We start from the raw sequence: 22,519 nt of genomic DNA, 5'->3' as shown, positions 1-22,519 counted from the left end.
ACAAGTTACGTCTCCCGCAAAAGCAAAAATGACTGAGTGGATGTCACGGAACAGTCTTTTTAAGTCATTTATTTTATTTTTTATGTATGAAAATGCTTTTCAAATCTTACAAACTATGAAATAACACCTGCAACATGACTTGTGACCAAATTTCACCATCACTTGGCTGAGAGCGCCCTCGGTTGCAAACAAGTGGCTAAATGGGACTACAGAGGCTGTCGGGGACATTAGCCTAAACGTCTTCACGACGAACAGGCTAACTCAGTCCGTTTTTTAAGCCTCGTTAAGCCTAAATAAAGTTTGAGTTACAATAGTTTACAAGAGCACAATTATAACTTATAATTTGTGTTCTTGTAAACTATTGTAATTCAAACTTTATGGGAAATTGGTTTTAGATAAAAACTAAAAGAGTTAGTGATGGTGAAGTCATGGGACTGTGGTAGTTCGTTTATAGCTTAGATTAAGATTTTTTACTTCGGGCAACTGCATAGTCTTCAAAATTCATAAAAGTTGTGTTCATTTGTGAAAATTACATTGATGGACTAAAAGTGTTAGTATCATAAACTTTTGTTGATCACAGAGATTGTTTTTTGGGGGGATAATCCAAAAGCCTATGGAAAAAGGCCTAACCCTAACCCTTTTTTTTTTATTGAGGGATAACTGCCAGTTGGCCAACAAAGTGACGTCATACGTATGTCTTAATATTAAACTATTTTTTAATGTTAATCAAACCAAATACTTATTTTTCAATTTCACTTGTTATTTTTCATTTGATTATTTAATTTATGTTGGGTTAAATTTACTTGAAAAGCACAGTTTATTTCATTTGCATCTTTGTTCTATGAGGTCATTTGTGCTGTTGCTTGTAGTTTGATTATTTGTTCTTATTTTATTACAGACTGTGACTTGTCTTTAATAGTGTTTGAAATGTATATTTTATATTATATGTAGCCTATGTAGAATTTTTTAATTTGTATTATTCTTGCATTTCATGTAAAAAAAAAAATTACAGTCAACTAGCCAATGACGTTGCAAGTCCGTAAATGGTTGATAAGTAGATGATGATGCCGATAATGACGACGACGGCGAAGAGTGGTGTAGTGATGTAAATTTCAGAAGAGAACTGACTCATGGGGAATTGAGGAATGCACATTGGCTAAAGTCAGAGTAATTAAGTAATGCACTGCTACCTATTAAAGCAGTGGACGCAATCTGAGCGTGAGTCAAACAGAGACTGTTACTGTAGGATACAGTAGTTACTATAAACACTGCCTTTACTGCCCACTCATTAACGCTAACTATGGAAAACTGCCATTGAAAACGACTGGTGGACTAATAAAATTGCAGGAACGATATAATCATCAATAGACAGGGTTGCTAATAGTAAGCTTAGCTGGTGTGGGTAAGTTATGTCACATGTTTAATCCTGCGCTAGAGCCTCCCCGCACAACCCTTAAGATCCTTACCAGTGGAATTCCAGTTCATCCTCCCGGGTGACCAGAAAAATATCCCCGTATTTCCCTAAAAAACACACGCCACTTTAAGATCCAGCAGAAGATCACACGAGACAGGCTCGTCGTTACGCACTCGGATCAGTTGGTTGGAGTGACAGCATACCAGCACCGGGTCCTGATCCAATATGTGCTTTTCTCAAGTCGGGATTTAAGGAACCGCCTCCCAAGCGGTCACCATAGCAACGCGGATCCTCTCTCTCTATCTTTGGCTTGCTGCAGAAGCCATGACTAATGCACTATGAATAGAAGCAGAATCAATGTGAATTGCTCACTTTATTCTCAAATAAATCATATCGGATTAAAAACAAACAAACAAACAACCCATAGATTAAGAAAACATTGTTACAGTAAGTATGGACATCAAGGGTTTGGTCACTTGACTACATACAGTGACTACAGCTGACTACATAAGTTGCCATGGTGTTATGCCTGTCCCAAACCTACAGGAAACGCAGTATAGTTCAGCTGTGGTGTCCTGTGTGAAGTGATTAGAAACAATCCTTGAATCTTTCTTTAATATCATAATCATCATCATCATCATCAAGTCAAGTATGGGTGATATTGCCAGACTAAATTGCAAATGGAGTTGAGGACTCTAAAAATTCACTTTATGTCAGTGATTCATACAGTACATTGAGTATTTATTGTACAGGACAAAAGTGTTCACATCCATCAAACATGGCCTACTATATACAGCTTAAATAAATGATGCTTTAAAAGTTGGCTACTCAAGAACATTTGTGTTTTGGTACCAAATGCCATTCACTCATTTATCCAAAGGAATACAAAGCAACGCAAATTTTGATTGGCCTTTTGATCTCAGCATTACTTTAATACGGCAAAAAGGGGTTTAAAAACCAAACAAAATGGCATATTGAGAATTAGAGCAGGAGAGGATATGCATTTCATCAAATCAACTAAATAAAAAACAAACAAACAACATAACGTGTTGAGAATTATCATCCATTCTTGCAACATGTGCTCTCACTCTTCAGTGATTCTCATCATCTAATAAGTTATACTTGCTAATCTGTCATTAGTGGTTGTGAAATATTCAGTAGCTGTATCTCTATCACTACGTTTCAAAGTGACAGTTTCCTTTTTTTTTGGTTTCTGGGGTTAGATGTTGTGCCAAAGAAAAGAGTTGGATTCTTTCAGGGTCTGAAGGGTGTCATGTTTTTATGTTGGACCGAGGCACGTTGTTTTATGTCTGAGATATCCAGCTGGTGAAGGATCACTTGGTTGTATTTGATCACAGTTTTCACTTCGATGAAGGGAACTGCTCAGAGGTGGTCTTCACCGCAGGGTTGCTGATGCATCACATGCATATCCCCTCACTGGCTGTTTTGCTTCTCCCTTTTGTCTGTATATGCCTCTCTCTCCCTTGGCCTTGCTTGGTGGGTGTTAAGAGAAGAAAATTGAGGTGTGTGTTTGCAGTAAGATGTTGATGCTTACAACAGCAGCTGCCAGAAGAAGCAGGGGTTGACGGTCAGTACTCATACTGGTGACTGTTAAGACAGAGAAAGAGAGATGAGAAGTTCATGAGAACAGTGGGGTCAAGGAGTTTACAATGAGAGTTGTGTGTAAAGGAACGTCATAGTCAAGTCATGAAGAATGCACAACTTACTTTGGTTTAGAGTTACAGTACAGCGAAGCTGAACTGAGCTAAAACAGTGATGTCTAAGGTTGATGCTGCAGACATTTAATTTGCAGAGGATCTATTTGTGTGAAAGTAGTGTACAAAAGTGTGGACAAACAGCAGTATAATGCCGAACCTCTGGTGAAGGAAAATGTTCCTAAATTAAACATACAAAATGTAGTAATGGTTCTTGAATTTGATTGGATAAGCTTAGTGGTGGTGCTTTTCAGTGACTTCACTACAGGTCAATGACTCATTCTGGGACCACGAACGCCATGCTACGTGAGCTGAACTGTGACTATCGACCAGGACGTAGCACGGCGTTCGTGGTTCGACTGGTCGAGACTGTTTTCCAAAGATGGCTCCTGCTTGTATAAGCGAAGTGAACTGTCTTTATAAAGTATCTTCTTATTAAACTGTCTGTACACTTACAAAGTTCTCAATGCTTCGTTGCAGGTAGGGACCCTCGTTTATGCTACCGTTTTAGTGTGGGGCTATTTTGAGCCTTGTTAGTGGTATTAACTGGCGATTGTTATTTTTACTTATTCGATGCCCCATACACTAGCGTTACAGTATAAGCTAATCTGTGGTAAAACTAAAACTAAAGTTAAAACTGGGTACATTCGATTACCATGAAAACGCATCCCAGAGAACGGTCGACTCGGTACCCATGTGTTATTTAGCCCTAGGTTAATTTTTGGCATGAACTGTCCTTTAATACGAGAAAGGTCTGTCTGTGTCAGGCAGAACTACGTTCTGTCGTCTACTACTATGAGTTAAAACCACCCTCTATAGACCTTATTCTATTTTTTTCCTACTATGGAAGTCAGTGGGGTACATCAGCTGTTTGGTTACTGATATTCTTCAAAATATCTTCTTTTGTGTTCAGCAGAAGAAAGAAAATCATACAGGTTTAAAACAACTTGATTGTAAATGATGACAGAATTTTCATTTTGAAGTGAACTAATCCTTTTAATCTTTGAGTGTTCAATAGAATTGTAGCAACTGTTGTTTAACAACAATCAGATTTTTCAGCTGATGAAATGTCTTTTTGAAAATAAAAACTTTCAGCAAACAAAAACGTCAAAGGACAAAAAAGTTTTAAAGTCATGAGTAGTAAAATTTACGATATCTAGGACCTTTATACAGTGTGCCATTTTAAAGACTGTACATTTATCCCTAGCAGCCTTGTTTTCATCTGCATTAAATTCAATATGGCGTCTAACCTGACTAAGGTCTATACACTTAAAGTACATTCATTCCATCCTACAGTGCACCTCAATAACCAGTGTATAACCGATGTACACTGAACAGCTAGCTACTAGAGAGAATCCATGCACTGTGATTGTTGTGCGAAATTAAATCTCAAGTCTCCCTAGAAGATGGCTTCCGCATTCAAAGTCTGAATTTGCTAACTTGTTTTCATTCACTGATTCAGTGGAATACATTATATTAATGGAGTAATGTAGGGAATTGTAAATGAGGGCGATTTCAGATACAGCCAGTGATTTCTGGGGGAGGGGCTCTGATCAAGTAGGTGTAACTTGTAGGGGCGTGGCTACTCAACTTGGCAACTCAAGAACTGAGAAGGCTTGGTTATTTTAGATGTAAGTAAAGTTTGTTCTGGTTGTGAAAAGATTTTGAGTAGAGGTATGCCAATCAAGGTTGAGTTTTATGCTGTGCTCATTGGTTCATTAAATTTATTATGTAACTTGCTCAGACAATTTTTGACTATTACTAATACCACTCTTGTGTTGGATCTGGGTGGCCTGTTACTTTACAGAGATTATTATCAGGCTACTCCGATGAAAATGTCCTTTCCAAAGTAATGTGTTTTTAATGGTACTTTCCAGATATGCTACAGTGAACGTCTATAACACACTTGTTTGGGACCCGTTCATTTTTTTTGTTGCTTATGGGCAAAATTTAGGCGGTTGTTAACAAGTGGGACTACAGAGGTTGTCTGGGACATTAAACGTATTCACACCTAACAGGAAAACACATCTACTCACTAGTCCACTTTCATAGCCTTGTTGTGTTCATAATCACAAACTATTCTAACTCAAACTTTCAGGGAAAGTGTTTTTAAATAAAGACTGGACAAGTCTGGTGGTGACAGTTTGTTTATAGCCTATGTTTAGCTTTTTACTTCTGGTTATATTGTTAAGGCTTCAAAATTCCTTCAAGTTGTGTTTATTTTAAAAGATTATTATGATGAACAGAATGTGTAAAAAACATAAACTTTTGTTCGTCACAGAGCTGCTTTTCTACGATAATCCAAAAGCCACTGGACAACATCCACCTTTTTTTTTTTTATACACATGTAAATGTGTGTGTTCGCATTTTACCTCGGCAGCTCTTCCCATCTCTTTGCAGCATTCCTGTCACACAGCTGCACACAGCACCTGTTACTTGACTAGTGCAGATCTGCTCACAGCCACCATTATTCTCTTCACACCAGTCTGAATCTGAAACACATACACATGTTAGGTTTTCATGCTTTATGGGGACATTTCACAGACATTTTGCATTTTTAATTTTCAAAAAACATCACTTAGTATGATTTCTAAGCTGTTTTCTTCCTGGGAACAAAATATGTTCCCACAAGGACAAGGATTTTGGATATTGCCATCAATGTGGGGACATTTTGCCCCCAAAACATAGGGTATACCTGAACCACACACACACGTTTATAGCTGTAATCACCTTGCTAATATGCACATACACACTCAAATATACACCTAAATCTTGAAGTACACACATCTTCCTCATACACACTCAGGACATGCATTCATGCACAACTCTGAAATATACTCCATACCCCTTCTTCTGATTGGTCCCACGGACAGGATCTGTTCTTTATGCTGACTGTAATCTGTATAAATTCGTTTGTTATGAGGGCAATTCTGTAAAAGCAAGAAAGTTATTATAAAAAAAAGAGTAGTTCTCAAAGAGATGAACAAGATGTAAAACATCACTAAATCTACTCTACATCATGTTTGCATTTGTCAGTTCAAGCTGTTGTTCAGTGGCACATCGTGTACCAACCCCCTTTACCATTGTCTCTATTGTTATAAATGACCATACAACTAAAAATACACTAAAAATGTGTTTGTTTGTTTGTCTGTCTGTATGTTTGTGTATGTGTTTGTGTGTGTGTGTGTGTGTGTTTGTGTCTGTGTGTGTGTGTGTGTGTGTGTGTGTGTGTGTGTGTGTGTGTGTGTGTGTGTGTGTGTGTGTGTGTGTGTGTGTGTGTGTGTGTGTGTGTGTGTGTGTGTGTGTGTGTGTGTGTGTGTGTGTGTACAAGCTCTCACCACTTTGCAGGTGTTGGTTTCTGAGTCACACAGAGACACATCACAGTGCAAATGCACCTCATCATAATCACCAATAAACTTAAAGACGGTGACGTGGAAGCGGCAGGTGAGGGATACGCCATTCTCAGCCATGCCTATAGTGTTATCCTTGATGTTAGGGCACCTGGAATTACAGTTACAGTATGTGATGTGAGGGCTTTATACTCATTGGTATGTTTTTGGGTGTGTAGTCCTCTGCTGAACTTTGTGTTGTGTTTATTTTGTCTTAAATGCTATGCTATTATGTTAAATATGTATTTTGACCTATGTTCAGTGCTAAGCATAGTTTGTGTATGATTATTTTCATAAGCTATTTCCTTACCCTCTCTCTATGATAATGTAACGAAGGCGATCACTGCTGTATCGAGATGGTGTAGCCCAGCACATGTTAACAATGAGAATAAGCTGTTTATCATCTGCTCCTTCCACAAACACCCCCACAAACAGAACATCCCTGGTGCTCAGCACCACCTCTCCCTCGCGGTACGGATGTCGGTACGAGGCGTTCTTATACAGGGCCATTTTTGTGATGAAGTTGCCCTCTTGGGTTGGCAGTGTGAGGTTTATTACACTGTGAACAGCAGAAAAAAAGGGGGAGAGTTATTATCTTTATCTTTAGTCCCATCTCTGGAGCATCCAAGAGTACAATGTTAATATGATATTATGCTATTTACTGTATTTGTTATTAATTATAGTAAATGTGTTATAAAATGTGATGTACCTGGCTAAATAGATAAAAATACTCTACCATGATAATGCTATATTATCCATGGTAAAGTATGATTAGTATATGCATACTTTCTGGTACTTACAGTATTTGGTTCTCTGAGGTACTTCAAAGAATACACAGTGGTATTATACAAGGTAATACAGTGGTAGTTTTTGTAAGGGGTGCATGTTGTCTGACAGCTGACCTGAGCATTGGCTTCAGTACTGTCTCCAGAGAGATCTTGATGTCCAGTTCATAGGCACAAGAAAACTCCACATTGATCGTCTTATCACGTGTTACTACATTCCCTGTGTTGTTCACACTCTCAATCCACACTGTGTTCTTGTACATAATGTGTGTTCCATTTGACTGGACGGACACACACACACACACACACACACACACACACACACACACACACACACACACACACACACACACACACACACACACACACACACACACACACACACACACAGACAGAGAGAGAGAGACAGAGAGAGAGAGAGAGAGAGAGAGAGAGATAGATAGATTATTGTGAGAGTTATTGTGAATTGAATTAGCTTTCCACAGAAAATAACATATTCAGCCAAGCAGACAGTATATATTTAGCCAGCATACAATGAAAGCAAACCATAATGAAAATAATATGAGTTTATCTTCTGTAATTCTTAACACAGACACACACACACACACACACACACACACACACACACACACACACACACACACACACACACACACACACACACACACACACACACACACACACACACACACACACACACACACACAGACACACACACACACACACACACACACACACACAATTAATAGTGAGAATGAGCAAACCATATTTGTAAAGAAATTTTATGGTTTATTTTGTACTAACCTGAATAATTTAGGAACTAAACTATTACACATTTAATACTCTTATACATTGGACCATTGAGGACCATTTTTTCTTAATCTGTGATATATATATCAAAGCACAAGTCTAACTTTAACTCATTGAGATTTTAATTACATTTATGGTTTAATAAATAAAAATATATTTTGTGAGTGTTGAACTCCAAAAAAGGTATACTTTTAGAGCTCTATGGCTGTATCAAAACCAAAAGCTAACTTGCCTTCTATAGGTTTAGCAATTTTATTCAACAGTACAACACACAAGAGTACTCGTGCACAACACAAATAGCATTATAAATTATAATATTATTATAAACTGCTTTAATTCTCAAATAAGCATAAAAACATGCAGCACATTGTTAAATAATGCACTACAATCACATGGAACTATTTCCAATTATACTTTTCAGCACTGAAAAAATGTATTTATTTCAACCATATTGGATCGAAACTAATCATTGAACTCATCGCAAGATAGCATATAGGATCTACATGAAATTATCTCAATTGTAGGCTGAAAAAAACTTTTTTGCAAAGCCTATAACTACCTTGCTGAAATATATATTTAAATAAAGCTGGTTTGCTGGTCTAAGCTATTGCTCAATTATTATTATTTTTTATACAAATTTGATCCAAACTTGAACTTCTTTGCTTGTATTCACATGTATGGAAATGGATGTGAATGGAACAGTACATTTTCTTTACCAGGACCAGTACTTTCCATTCTCTCGCAAGAGGAACAAGTGAGGATTTCTAATCTGAGACTGCTCTTGAACAGTTGTTAATGAGAGATTTGTTTACCTGTACAATAGAGCCACAATGTCCCTTGGTATTGTTGATATGGAAGGAGATGAAATCCTCTCCCTCGATACCAGCGCAGTGCTGGTCGTTAATTCTTACATCCTCCCTCTCAAAGCCCAACTGGAACAGACGGCACTTAGAGATAGAGACCTCCATCTGAGCATGTTTACAGGTCACCTCTGCCTGGATAATGTCATCCTCACCTACATCACAAGAACAAGATGTTCTGTATTGTCTTTTAAACGTTTCCTAAATATTTCATACCAATTCATAATGTGACCTTTTAATTTAGCAGTTAGCCCACTACTATAACATAAAAGGTAACTTGTGCAGGATGGTTTATCTGCCTGGGTTTAATACGTAGGGTTTAAGTGTGAATAATAATTTACAAATGGATTTTTATTTATTTATTCTACTGTATGATTTGTTTTACTCACTAATTTCAGTGCTAGGTAGCTCAGGGCAGCCACACAGATCTCCTCCATTCTCCTGCTCACATGTGTTGTTAGAGCAGATCTCTCCTGCACAGGGGTCATAGATCCATTCTGCTAAAGACAGGTCCAGTTACAAAGTTAGCACACAGAAACACACACACACACACACACACACACACACACACACACACACACACACACACACACACACACACACACACACACACACACACACACACACACACACACACACACACACACACAGAGAGAGAGAAAGTTCATTAAAAACTCCACATATTCATCTACTAATTCGTAAAGTTTTTTTCTGATAGTCTTGTAAGCATCAAACAAACAAAAAATGTTGTCTATTGGATTTTACACTATAGTTGTAAAATTTCCAGCTATAAATGCAAATTAAAAACCCAAATAATATTTTTTTTGTGTGTGTGCAAATGTTCAATGAAAAACATGCATTTCCTTTTCAGATCCAAATAAAATTCTAGAAATGACAATTCCGGTGAATTCCGGTTGATTGGGACACTTTTTCCAAGTCATCTCAATGGCAAAATTTTTTCCAATCACCCTGAATTCACCCTAAAGCCTTGCTGCCTTTCATTTCCTACACCTCTCCTTCTTATCCTGTAGGTGGCAGCATCCCCTTACAGCAGTTTTCCAGGGCGATCCATTTGGTGGTAAGTGTGCCGAAAGAGCGGCAGGCCTCAGCGTAGGCTGCCATAGAGCCGCACACCTGAGCCTTGCGGTGGTTGTAGCAGCCGTCCATGTAACAGGACTGGTAGAAGGGGTGAGGGTCCAGCAGGCCGTGGCAGGGCTGGAAGAAACCTTTCAAATCTGTGAGTTTCAGACAGTTGTCCTCCCCCTGGAGCTCTGACACTGCTGTATTATCACAGGACTGAGCCAGGGCCACATACTGTGTCTCATCACAACTATAGGCAAGAGTCAAGCAATAAAGGACAGGAAATGAGTGGCAACAGGATGACAAGAGGACAAGATGAAATTTATTAATAATTAGTGGTAAATAAATATTACAGCACAACATTTTCTTGCTAACCTGTTTTGCATGCCGTTGGTTTTCCAGCTTTGAGCGAGCTCCAGTGAGCTGACGGCAGGTTTTCCACGAGAGGTGATATAATCATCATTAGGGTCCCCGTTAAAGTTCCCACACAATCCACACACCTTGTTCTGCAGCCGTGGGCCCATCATAATGCTGAGGGTGTTGAATCGGTTATAACGCACCTGGATGTCCTGAGGAGTGTCAATCACTAGGAATCCTTCTGATGTGGATACTCGTGTCATTAGACCTGTGACAAAAGGTACGGACACGGGCGTACCATTTACCTGAGTTAAAAGAGAAAAACACTCAGCATTTAGCTTGGAAACATCTAATGTCTTGACCATTATATCATAATTTCATAGTCAACCTATAAAAAAGGCAATCTCACAACTCATCCTCTAAGCATAGTTTACAAGCCGTAGAGTGCAATTACAACCCTGATCAAACTCAACTGCCTTTCCAGCTTATTTTGTAACATGGAAGTAAACTTTTTTTTAGGGAATGTGCAAGACTTCCGATTCATTTACGGCTATACGTAAATCACAAGAAGAATAACAAAGTGCAGTAAACTATAAAACAATTTGTTCTACTGTTTATATTTATGACAATACATAAAATATTATAGTAAGAAATACCAGCAGCATAACAAGCTGTTTTGTACAGGTAAAATAACTGGAAGAGGATGAAAATAGAAGCCAGACACATTCAATTTCAAAAGACTGCGCCAGCTCTTACTCTAAAAATAAAATGGATAGCATTTTAGTAATCCTAAAGACCTTGATTAGCTTGTTCAGATGTGTTTTATTAAGGTTGGAGCTCTATTCTAAAGTATCTTTTTAAAATACCAGTTTTTTTTTCTTTAAACTCTCCTAGGAAATAGTAGACCTGTAACTGTCATCAGCTGGAGTGCCCTTGAGAGCCACCAGAGGGCACTCCACATCAGACTATTGTCATTCCCTCACAAACTACATTTCCCATAACTCACTGCCCGGATTCATCCGTGATTGCATCCACCTGTGTCTCATTACCTTGTCAGTCTCAGCCTATTTACACCATGTATAGTACACTCATTCATTCACTGCAAAGTTTTGTTTAGTGCTTATACTGCATTTCTGAGCAATTCCACTGCTTTTTATGTTCCTGGTTCTTGATAGTGGTGGGCAGATAGAGGCTTCGTGAAGCAATGAAACTGTTGAATCAAATGTGCCATATTGTGTCGAGGCTTCGAATCAATCCGTCACCCGTCTCAACGGTGACACCTAGTGGTCATTTGCAGGTGTTGATCTGAAACAACCTTGACAACCAGCCATTAACCTCCTGAGACCCTGCGACCTCATATGAGGAGGACATCACATTTTTGGTTGTGTGCAGCTTAATACTTAATTCTGTGTAACTGAAACATGTTTTTCCACAAACGAGGACACTTACACTGCCATCTGGTGGGGTCAGAAGAGAAAAAAATTTAACATAAATCATTTAAAGATGGCGGAGAACACAGGTCACATGTCACGCAGCCACTCCAGACCAAAACGTCCACAAGATAAAAAATCTAAAAACATTTCATTGTTGATTCTTGTTAAGTTATGCATAGAAGAGTTGTATGATTAAAATGGCATGCACATTTGACAAACTTTTGTAACAATAAAGATTTACTATGCTGCTAAAGTTGATGTCCACATATGAGGACAATGGGACTTAGCTTTGTTGAAATTGTATAAGATGTTAGCAAAAAAAAAAAAAAAAAATTGTAGTTGCATTGAGCTTCGTGACGCACACTGGCTCACTCACTCGAGCGCGCGCACACACACACACACACTCAACGGGGGTTCAGTTCACTCACGATCGCGCGCGTGCCCGCGCGCACACACACAGGCACACACACATACATACACACACACACTCTCTCTGTCTCTCTCTCTCTTGCTCGTCACTCGCTCGCGACACACACACACACACACACACACACACACACACACACACACACACACACACTCACTTTGCTCACTCACTCACTCGCACACACACACACACACACACACACACACACACACACACACACACACACACACACACACACACACACACACACACACACACACACACACACACACACACACACACACTCTCTCTCTCTCTCTCTTGCTCACTCACTCGCGATCGCGCGCGCACACACACACACACACACACACACAGACACACACAGGATATGAATTGTTGATATCAACAATTCAATTGTTGATATCAACAATTACATTTTTGATATCAGCAATTTAATTATTGAAATCAACAATAGAATTCTTGATATCAACAATTGAATTATTGATATCAACAATTGAATTGTTGATATCAAGAATTGATTTCTTACTAGTAGAAATATAATTTTTGATATCAATAATTACAATGTTAGGCTACTAGTAAAAATGCGAATTCCTGATTTCAATAATTCAATTGTCACTAGTTGAAATGTCTATTCTTGATATCAACAATTAAATGCTACTAGTAAAAATGTTAATTTTTGATATCTGAAAATGTATTTCTGATATCAATATAATTTCAGATATCTAAAATGCCTTTCTTACTAGTAACAATTACATTCATGATATCAGAAATTAACATTGTCACTAGTGAAAATGGAATTATTGATATCATAAATGAACATTGTTACTAGTAGCAATTCAATTGTTGATATCAAGAATAGACATTTCAACTAGTGACAATTGAATTCTCGATATCAAAAATAAAGGTTTTTACTATAAGAATTGTATTTCTGATATGTGAAATTGGAATTTCAACTAGTAAAAAATCTTGATATCTTGATATCAACAATTGATTTTGAATGGCAGCCTATGGAGACTTTTCACAAGTGAAAATACAATTACAGATATCAAGAATTATAGTTTTTACTAGTTGAAATTCAGTTGCTGATATCAAGAATTAGCATTGTTACTAGTGGAAATGTATTTTCTGATATCAAAAATTGCCATTGTTACTAGTAGAAATCTAATTCCTGATATCAATAACTATTATTTTAACTAGTGAAAATTGAATTGTTGATATCAAGAATTCATATCCTGAAAATGAATAAAAGTTAAAACGGCTTGCCATAAACCCCAAGCTAGAATAAATCTAAAATGTACGCCAAACCAAAACTCAGGTCTCAGGAGGATAAAGTTAAGATAGACCCACTGTCCTTGCATGAGGACATCATTTTATGCAAAAACTACTTCCTGTACAAAAACAAATTTTAGTTATTATACTTATTAGGTCCTACTTATACCAAATAGCAAGAAAAATTATAAAATGCACACCAGGCAAACTCTCGGGTCTCAGGAGGTTAAAAAAATATGTTGTTTGATTATTGTAGCTATTTTTCTAATATGTGAAGCTTGTAACATGTAGGCTCCTCTCTGTGCAGAATGTTATTTTGGTCCTGAAAAATGAATATTAATAAAATACATCAAGCCACAATGTCTCACTTTTTTAGAGATTCTTATGAAAATTAATTTCTCTTCTTTGGAAGGACTTAGCCTACTTTTTTAACAGATAATTTCTCCAGTCTTTGAAAAAAATCCTCTCACAAAAACCCACGAGGTCAAGATGAGTTGACTTCACTTTTTATACAAATGTACAATTGTGTGGTCTGTTCCCGACCCTGTCAATCAAACGCTGAATCGGCGGAGCACGCCACCTGTCGAAACACTCAGAAGCTTTATTTAGCCGTAGTCACGTGACATGGGTGTTTTGAATCACGCTTCGGTTCAGTGTTTTGAAACATCTGCGCCTCGGGATCTCGCAAAGCTTCGGAACGATTGTTTGCGCGTCAGCCATCCCTAGTTCTTGATATCTGCCTGTGTCCTGGTTTTCCCATTCCTTCCTCACCCTTGGATTTGTTTGTTTGATTGAACTGATTTACTGTGCTTTGACCTCTTGCCTGTTTTTGACTATGATTGTGGATTACCCTTTCAATAAAACTGTAATAAAACTCCAGTGTCCTGTCTCGTGATGGCTGCCGCCATGCCTGTGTCTTCGGACAAGAGGGCCGCCGCCATGCCTGTGTCTTCCGACAAGAGGGCCGCCGCCACGCCTGTGTCTTCGGGCAAGATGGCCGCCTCTACGCCTGTGTCTTCGGACAAGATGGCCGCCTCTACACCTGTGTCTACACAGGTGTCTTCAGACAATATGGCCGCCCTTGCCCCTGAACCGTCGAATCCGCCCCGGACGCCTACTCAGCCTGCTCCACTCTGGACTCATGCTCCGCCCCGGCCGTCTGCTCAGCCTGCTCCGCCTCAGTCTCCAGGCCCTCTTCCGTTCCAAGGGCCTGGCTCTTCATCCCGCTCCCGGGTCCGCCTTCACTTCACCTCCCTCCTGGACAATTTTAGTAGCGTCTGGAAGCTGTTCCTTTGAGGGGGGCTATGTAACAGTCACCAGCTGGAGTGCCCTTGAGAGCCACCAGAGGGCAATCCACATCACATCATTCCCTCACAAACTACATTTCCCATAACTCACTGCCTGATTACCTTGTCAGTCTCAGCCTATTTAAACCATGTACACTCATTCATTCACTGCAAAGTTTTGTTTAGTGTTTATACTGCCTTTCTGAGCAATTCCACTGTTTTCTATGTTCCTGGTTCTTGATATCTGCCTGTGTCCTGGTTTTCCCATTCCTGTCTCACCCTCTGGATTTGTTTGTTTGATTGTACTGATTTACTGTGCTTTGACCTCTTGCCTGTTTTTGACTACGATTGTGGATTACCCTTTCAATAAACTGCATTTGGATCCTCAACCTTCTTGTCTCAGAGCAGTACAAGACCATAGTGATTTCCTGTCCCATACTGTACATCATTTGCATTAATTTTTTTGTGTTCCTACCTTGACCGTGTTTCCCGAGATGAGAATGTTCTCCTCGTTGATGTAGAGGTAAGCATGGGAGATAGTGGTTAGGTTGGGTGTACTCCACTTGTCAAAATTGGCAATGAGCTGAAAAGATAACTCGGGCAGCTTGTGACAGATAGTTGAAAGAACAAAGGAGCATGAGGCAGGTAAACGAAGAGAGGCACCATCGAAAGTACGGAAGACGCCACCCCCTGATGCCACACAGAGCTGGTTACGTCGGGCAAAGCATCCTCGCACACCATGACGTAGAACGCATTCCTCTTCTGATTTACATCGCCTTGGGTCACACTGAATCAGATTCCGTCCAATACACTGACAGCGTTTAGTGCAGTCACTGTTCCAGAACAACTGCTTAGGCTGAGAGACAGAGTAAATATAGCAAAAACAGGTAACACATTGGTTTTGTATCCAACAAAAAGCAAAAGAGCAATGCTAGTTTTTTTCTTTTGTAGATTTCTGAAAAACATGTGATTAGAGGCTACCCATTGAAAAGTTGACACCACAGTGCTTGGATATAGTGTCTGGTAAGGTATACTAAATGGGGGGTCTTAAATTCACTGTCATGTGCAGTATGATCAATTAATATTAAAATCGCAAATTATTATTTATTTCTATGAAAAAAAATGGCAATGTAACGACAAAATATTTTCACAAAAACAGGTTTAAATTATTGGATACAGTAACTGATTAAGAATATATATATATATATATATATATATATATATATATATATATATATTATACAACTGTCAACGTTAACGCATTGTATGCAATTAATTAAAAATCCTTAACACCTTAAAATAATTTAACGCAAATAAATTACTGAAGTTGCATCAGTAATGTAATTTATGGCATGCAGTTAAATTATCTTAGAAATCGGGAGTTTATCACACTGAGCATATACAATAGTTCAAGCACCTGTAACCTGTAACGGCAATTTCTGTTCTAACCATTTAACCCGATTTTGCTTTTCTGTTTGCGATCAGATCATCTTAAAGCGATAGTTTACCCGAAAAAGAATATTACCCCATGATTTACTCACCCTCAAGCCATCCTAGGTGTATGACTTTCTTCTTTCAGATGTATACAATCGGAGTTATATTACCCAAATGGGTAACACTTTATAATAACTGCATGCCATAAATCATTAGTTAAGCATTAGTAAAAAGTTAATTCAAAATTTATAAGCAATTACTAGACATTAATACGCAGTTTATAAATACAGCTATAAATTATTTATTCTTGATGTCTATAATGTGTTTAAATATTTTTATTTTCAAACTTTATTAATGATTATTTATCATATCTAAATCAAGTATTGCATTATTTACAAAACAGTTATTTAGGAGTTGTCAGTGGTTCATAAGATCACTTAGAAAGTGTAAGTAAATGATTAATAAACTTTTTAAATGTACATTCATACATCTTATTAAGCCACGTAAAGCATTTACAAAGGAGATTTAAAGGCTCAGTTATCTTCTTAACAGAAAACGTAAATAAACAACACAGTGATTCAGAACATATAAGTATTTAAGATGTATGAATGTACATTTAAATAGTTTATTAATCATTTACTTAAACTTTCTAAGTAATTTTATGAACCACTGACAACTCCTAAATAACTGGTTTGTAAATAAAGCAATACTTCATTTGGAAATGATAAATTGATCTTTTTTAAAGTATGAAAATACAATTAATCACATTATAGATATGCTTATAAATCAAGAATAAAGCATTTATAGCTGTATTTATAAAATGCTTATTAACGTATATTAATGCTTTATAAATTATGAATTAACTGTGTATTAATGCTTAGCTAATGATTAATAGCGTGCAGTTATAAATTGTTACCAAAAAAATGTCCTGGCTCTTCCAAGCTTTATAATGGCAGTGAATGGGGATCTTGAAGCCCCAAAAAGTGCATCCATCCAGTACTCCACACGACTCTTTAATAAAGGCTTTCTGAAGCGAAGCGATGCATTTGTGTAAGAATAATATCTATATTTAAAACTTTATAAACTAAAATAACTAGTTTCCGACAGACGGCCGTACACATCGATGTATGACAAAAGAGTAACCCCTGACCTGACGCAAGACGTATTGACGAACGTGGAAGCGCGGAGGATAGAGCAAAACAAAACACTGGTCTAAAACCGATATAAGAGAAGAGGAGCTTGAATTTGTTGCCCAGCCCTATTTGTTTGAACCATCAAAGCTTTCGCTACTCCTACATCACGTCAGAGTTACTCTTTTGGTGTAAGTCGACTTGCGTAGGCTGTCTGCTGGAAGCTAGTTATTTTAGTTTATAAAGTTTCAGAAGGCCTTTATTAACCCCCTGGAACTGTATGGATTACTTTTATGATGGATGGATACAATTTTTTACTTCAAAATCAGGACCACTACTCATTCCCACTATAAATCTTGGAAGAGCAATGATATTTTTTAATATAACTCTGATTGTTTTCGTCTGAAAGAAGATAGTCATATACACCTAGGATGGTTTGAGAGTGAGTAAATCATGGGATAATTTTCATTTTTGGGTGAACTATACCTTTAAGACATAAACTCCGGGAAAGGTTTCAGTTCAATCATCCAGTAAGCAAATTCATTTAATCAGTCAAAAGTAGCGCTAATGTAAAGAAAGCCAGGCTGTTGTATGGCCAGATCATACACAAACTACTCGGTTACTATCGTGACCTCAGTTCCCTGAGAGAGAGAACGAGTATTGCGTGGCTATACGCAGTGGGGAAACTCCTTTTCCTCGATTTACTGAAGCCTACATGTAAAATGCATTTGCAGCTGCACAGCTAGCACACTGAGCGTCTGGCACGCTCATAGGCTGTTCTGCAGCAACTGCACATCCAATGGCGCGGGCAACTCTGACGTGCGACCAATGAGCTAGCCCAACGACAGAGCCCACCGAGGGGGCGTGGCCTAGCCTATATAGACCCCCGAATTAGCCTTTATAGCAGGTTTATACGACTGACGCAACAACTTCACAAGTTACTATAGTGCGGCCGGCTACACAATACTCGTTCCCTCTCTCAGAGAACTGAGGTTACGATAGTACCCGAGTAGTTCCCTTTCGAACGGTCACTTCGTATTGCGTAGCTATACGCAGTGGAGACGCCATGCAAAACGCCGCACCCTAAGTAACTGGTTGCCCTGCAACTCAGGACCCCTGAGCTAACAGAACAAGCCAGAACCCAACAAATATATATATATGCATAACAGACCAGACACTGTCGGGTCTTAATCATACCGAAAGTACCTTCGCCTGCAGGGAAGGCACCTCCATATTATAGAACTTCATAAATGTAGAAGGCGAGGATCAGCCAGCCGCCTCACAAATATCTTGAATGGGAAAACCCGATGACCAAGCCCATGCCGAGGCCATGCCTCTAGTCGAGTGGGCCTTGACACCTATAGGGCAAACCTTGCCCACTGATGTATAGGCCATAGAAATGGCATCCACTATCCATCTAGACAGTCTTTGCTTCGTGACTGGATCACCCTTAGATCGGCCACCAAAGCAGACAAACAGCTGTTCTGACTGTCTAAAAGACGCAGAACGCTCCAGATAGATTCTCAGCGCCCTGACAGGGCAGAGAAGATTAACCTCCCCGTCCTCAGCCGAAGGGGGAAGGGCTGATAGCGTAATAACTTGTGCTCTAAACGCCGTTGAGAGCACCTTGGGTACGTACCCATGCCTGGGTTTGAGAATGACTCTGGAGTAATCCTTCCCAAACTCCAAACATGCAGGACTCACAGAGAGAGCCTGCAGATCTCCCACTCGCTTGATAGATGCCAATGCCAACAGGAGAGCAGTCTTTAGCGAGAGTGGTTTTAGATCAACCGACTGGAGAAGCTCGAAAGGCGGTCCTTTCAGGGCCCTAAGGACCGTGGCGAGGTCCCAAGGCGGCACCGAAGGGGGTCTGGAGGGGTTAATCCTCCTAGCGCCTTTCAGAAACCTTACCACCAGGTCATTTCTTCCCAGTGAGTGGCAAGCCACCAAAGCATGATGCGCTGCGATGGCTGCCACATAAACTTTGAGCGTGGACGGGGTGCGGCCCGCATCCAGTAGCTCCTGCAGAAAGGAGAGTACCACAGATACCTCACATGACTCTGGGTCAACTTGATTTTTCGAGCACCAGCTGGAAAAACCCGACCACTTCAAAGCATACAGGCGCTGAGTAGACGGGGCCCTTGCTTCAGAGATAGCGCTCAAGATTCTGTCAGGAAGGTACCCGTTTAGGGGCCACACATGGAGGGGCCATACATCGGGTCGGGGATGCCATCTCGTTCCGTTGGCCTGTGTGAGGAGATCCTTCCTCATTGGAACAGGCCAGGGGATCGTGTCTGACAACTGAACCAGCTCCGGAAACCACGCTCTGGATTTCCAGAGAGGAGCCACCAGAAGGACTGGGCATCCGCTCTCCCTGACCCGTTCGATGACCTGTGGGATCATCGAAATGGGGGGAAAAGCATAAAGGGGGCGGCTGGGCCAGGGATGAGCCAGCGTCCCTGTTCTACGAGAAGAACACCCTGCAGTGGGTGTTTGCTCTCGAGGCAAAAAGGTCGACTTCGGCCTCGCCAAACATCTCCCATATTAGACTGACCATCTGAGGGTTCAGGGACCACTCGCTTAGGGGAGCGTTGCCCCGTGAGAGCATATCCGCCCAGATTTTGGACGCCCCGGGAAATGTGCGCTGCACTCAGAGAGCTCAGACTGGCTTGTGCCCACAGGAGGAGTTCCCTCACCATAGCATGCAGGTTGCCTGACCTGATGCCACCCTGGCGATTTATGTAGGCCACCACTGACATGTTGTCCGTACGGACTAGGACGTGGTGACCCCTGAGGTTTGACAGACCAAACCAACTGCTTTCATTTCCAGACAATTGATATGTAAGCTCTGCTCCGTGCTCGACCAGAGGCCGGAGGCAGGCTTGCCCTCCTGCAGTGCTCCCCAACCTAGGTTGGACGCGTCTGTAAAAACCACCTTCCTCCTGGAAACTACCACCTTGGTCACCCCCATGTGGTACCAGTCCTGAGCCCGCCAGAGAATCAGTGTTCTTAAACACCCGTGATTCACCATAATGCGCAGGCTGTTTGACTGCCATGCATGGGTTGGCACACAGAGTTTCAGCCAGTGCTGCAGCGGGCACATGCGCAGTAATCCCAAGTGGAGTACTGACGATGCAGCTGCCATTAGACCAAGCAGTTTCTGAAATTTCTTCAGAGGCGCGCGCTTGCGCGCCCTAAACGCAGCCTCCAGTGTCTGTATAGTGAGCGTGCGCTCTTGAGTTAGCCGCGCTTTCATTGTCACCGAGTCTAAAACCGTGCCCAGAAAGACAACAGTCTGGCTGGGGGTCAGTTTGCTCTTGGTCACATTGATTGTGAGCCCCAGGTATTTTAGATGGTTGAGAATCAAATCCCTGTGAACTATCAGTTCGTCTCTCGACTGCGCCAGCCCCAGCCAGTCATCGAGATAATTCAGCACGCGCACTCCCTGACTTTTCAGTGGGGAGATCGCTTCATCCATACATTTTGTGAATGTCCAGGGTGCCAGGGACAGACCGAACGGCAGAACGGTGTATTGATATGCCCTCCCCTCGAAGGCGAATCTCAAGAATGGCCTGTGACGAGGGTTGATCTGAATATGAAAATATGCATCTTTCATATCCATTGTAACAAACCAATCTCCCAGGCGAAATTGTGCGAGAATATGTTTTTTGTGTTAACATTTTGAAAGGCCGTCTCGTGAGAGCATTGTTCAAATGTCTCAGATCTAGTATGGGTCTGAGTCCGCCGTCTTTCTTTGGAATTAGAAAATAGCGGACGCTCACTGCTGCGGGCCTGTTTACAATAATAAAATCCCCAGCCGCCTGAACTGAACAGGGAACTGTGGGAAGTTTTGCTGGTTTTTTCGAGGGTGGTCTGGCTAGCGTGAGACATGAGCCCTCTCTCTCCCCTCCTTGTGCTAGGACGACTTCGGAGGTACCTGGTCAATCACGACGCTGGGCCGCGGGCCTTGATGCTGGGGGAGCGGGTAGTGCTTCGCGGGCCTTGACTGGTGGTGGCTATCAGCGGCCGCGGGGCGGGGCTGAGAGGCCTGCTTCACCAGTTTGGCTGGATGAGGCGAAGGCGGTGGCTTAGGCTTGCTGGTCGTTGAACTCGAGCGTTTCGGCAAGAAGTGTCGCATAGCCTGGCACGCTTTCTGTGCCTCTGTGTACCTCTCCGATAATCCCTTCACCGCTGGGCCGAAGAGACCGGAGCTTGAAACCGGGGCGTCGAGAAATCTAGTCCTGTCGGCTTCTTTGATCTCTGTGAGGTTGAGCCAAAGATGGTGCTCGAGCACGACCAAGCTCGCCATGTTCCTTCCGATGGCCTGTGCTGTAGCCTTAGTAGCACGCAGCGCTAGGTCTGTAGCACTTCTCAGGTCTCGAAAGGCCTCCGGGTCCGGGCCAGCCTCGTCCATGGACTGGAGGAGTTTGGCCTGGTGGACCTGCAACACGGCCATCGTGTGCAGGGCCGATGCAGCCTGGCCGAAGGCGGAATACGCGCGTCCAGCGAGGGCTGAGGTGTTTCGGCAGGGTTTGTTGGGATGAGAGGCTCTAGCTCGCCAGCTAGCTGCAGTGCTCGGGCAAAGATGAGCAGCCACGGCCTCTTCGAGGCGCGGCAAAGACTCATAACCCTTTTCCGCTGCGCCATCCACGGAGGAGAGCGTCACGGAAACTGCAGATCCCACACGTGCCGAGTACGGAGCGCGTCAGGCCTTGGTGAATGGCGCTGGTTTGTGACGAGGGGCCTGCTGGCGCCCCGACAGGGCGTTATGCATTATACATTATGCTATAATGGCTAATTCGGGGGTCTATATAGGCTAGGCCACGCCCCCTCGGTGGGCTCTGACGTTGGGCTAGCTCATTGGTCGCACGTCAGAGTCGCCCGCGCCATTGGATGTGCAGTTGCTGCAGCACAGCCTATGAGCGTGCCAGACGCTCAGTGTGCTAGCTGTGCAGCTGCAAATGCGTTTTACATATAGGCTTCAGTAAATCGAGGAAAAGGAGTTTCCTCACTGCGTATAGCTACGCAATACGAAGTGACCGTTCGAAAGGGAACTACGTTTTTTTAGCTGGATAAAGTAAACCAGCAGGTTTTTTTTTTCATGGATGCTTTGTGTGAACATAATGGACT

At 41.2% G+C, this 22,519-nt stretch overlaps 2 protein-coding genes across 3 annotated transcripts in view; both read right to left on the bottom strand.

Moving 5' to 3' along the window:
- The window catches only part of usp2b (ubiquitin specific peptidase 2b), a 66,005-nt gene extending 64,333 nt beyond the window's left edge, over positions 1 to 1,672 (bottom strand). The window contains exon 1 of one of the 2 annotated variants that reach the window (XM_077231896.1): positions 1,467 to 1,672. The gene's annotated coding sequence lies outside the window, so the exon portion shown is untranslated. The remainder of the gene's footprint in view (positions 1 to 1,466) is intronic. The other variant, XM_077231895.1, reaches the window with a different exon arrangement.
- Positions 1,673 to 1,774: 102 nt separating this feature from the next.
- tecta (tectorin alpha) overlaps positions 1,775 to 22,519 on the bottom strand; it is a 30,319-nt gene continuing 9,574 nt past the window's right edge. The window contains exons 15-25 of the mRNA XM_077231886.1: positions 15,301 to 15,681; positions 10,429 to 10,715; positions 10,023 to 10,303; positions 9,363 to 9,473; positions 8,926 to 9,128; positions 7,421 to 7,584; positions 6,829 to 7,077; positions 6,468 to 6,630; positions 5,975 to 6,059; positions 5,502 to 5,621; positions 1,775 to 3,022 (exon numbers count right to left, since the gene is read on the bottom strand). Coding sequence (XP_077088001.1) covers positions 2,919 to 3,022; positions 5,502 to 5,621; positions 5,975 to 6,059; positions 6,468 to 6,630; positions 6,829 to 7,077; positions 7,421 to 7,584; positions 8,926 to 9,128; positions 9,363 to 9,473; positions 10,023 to 10,303; positions 10,429 to 10,715; positions 15,301 to 15,681 — 2,148 coding nt within the window. The 3' untranslated portion in view covers positions 1,775 to 2,918. The remainder of the gene's footprint in view (positions 3,023 to 5,501; positions 5,622 to 5,974; positions 6,060 to 6,467; positions 6,631 to 6,828; positions 7,078 to 7,420; positions 7,585 to 8,925; positions 9,129 to 9,362; positions 9,474 to 10,022; positions 10,304 to 10,428; positions 10,716 to 15,300; positions 15,682 to 22,519) is intronic.

Source organism: Siphateles boraxobius, unplaced genomic scaffold (genome assembly GCF_051911475.1).
Source record: "Siphateles boraxobius isolate OS27281-9 unplaced genomic scaffold, OSU_SipBor_1 16, whole genome shotgun sequence".
Classification (NCBI taxonomy): domain Eukaryota; kingdom Metazoa; phylum Chordata; class Actinopteri; order Cypriniformes; family Leuciscidae; genus Siphateles; species Siphateles boraxobius.
Note: the sequence above shows the minus strand (reverse complement) of the source record. Positions and strands in the feature narration are given on the sequence as shown.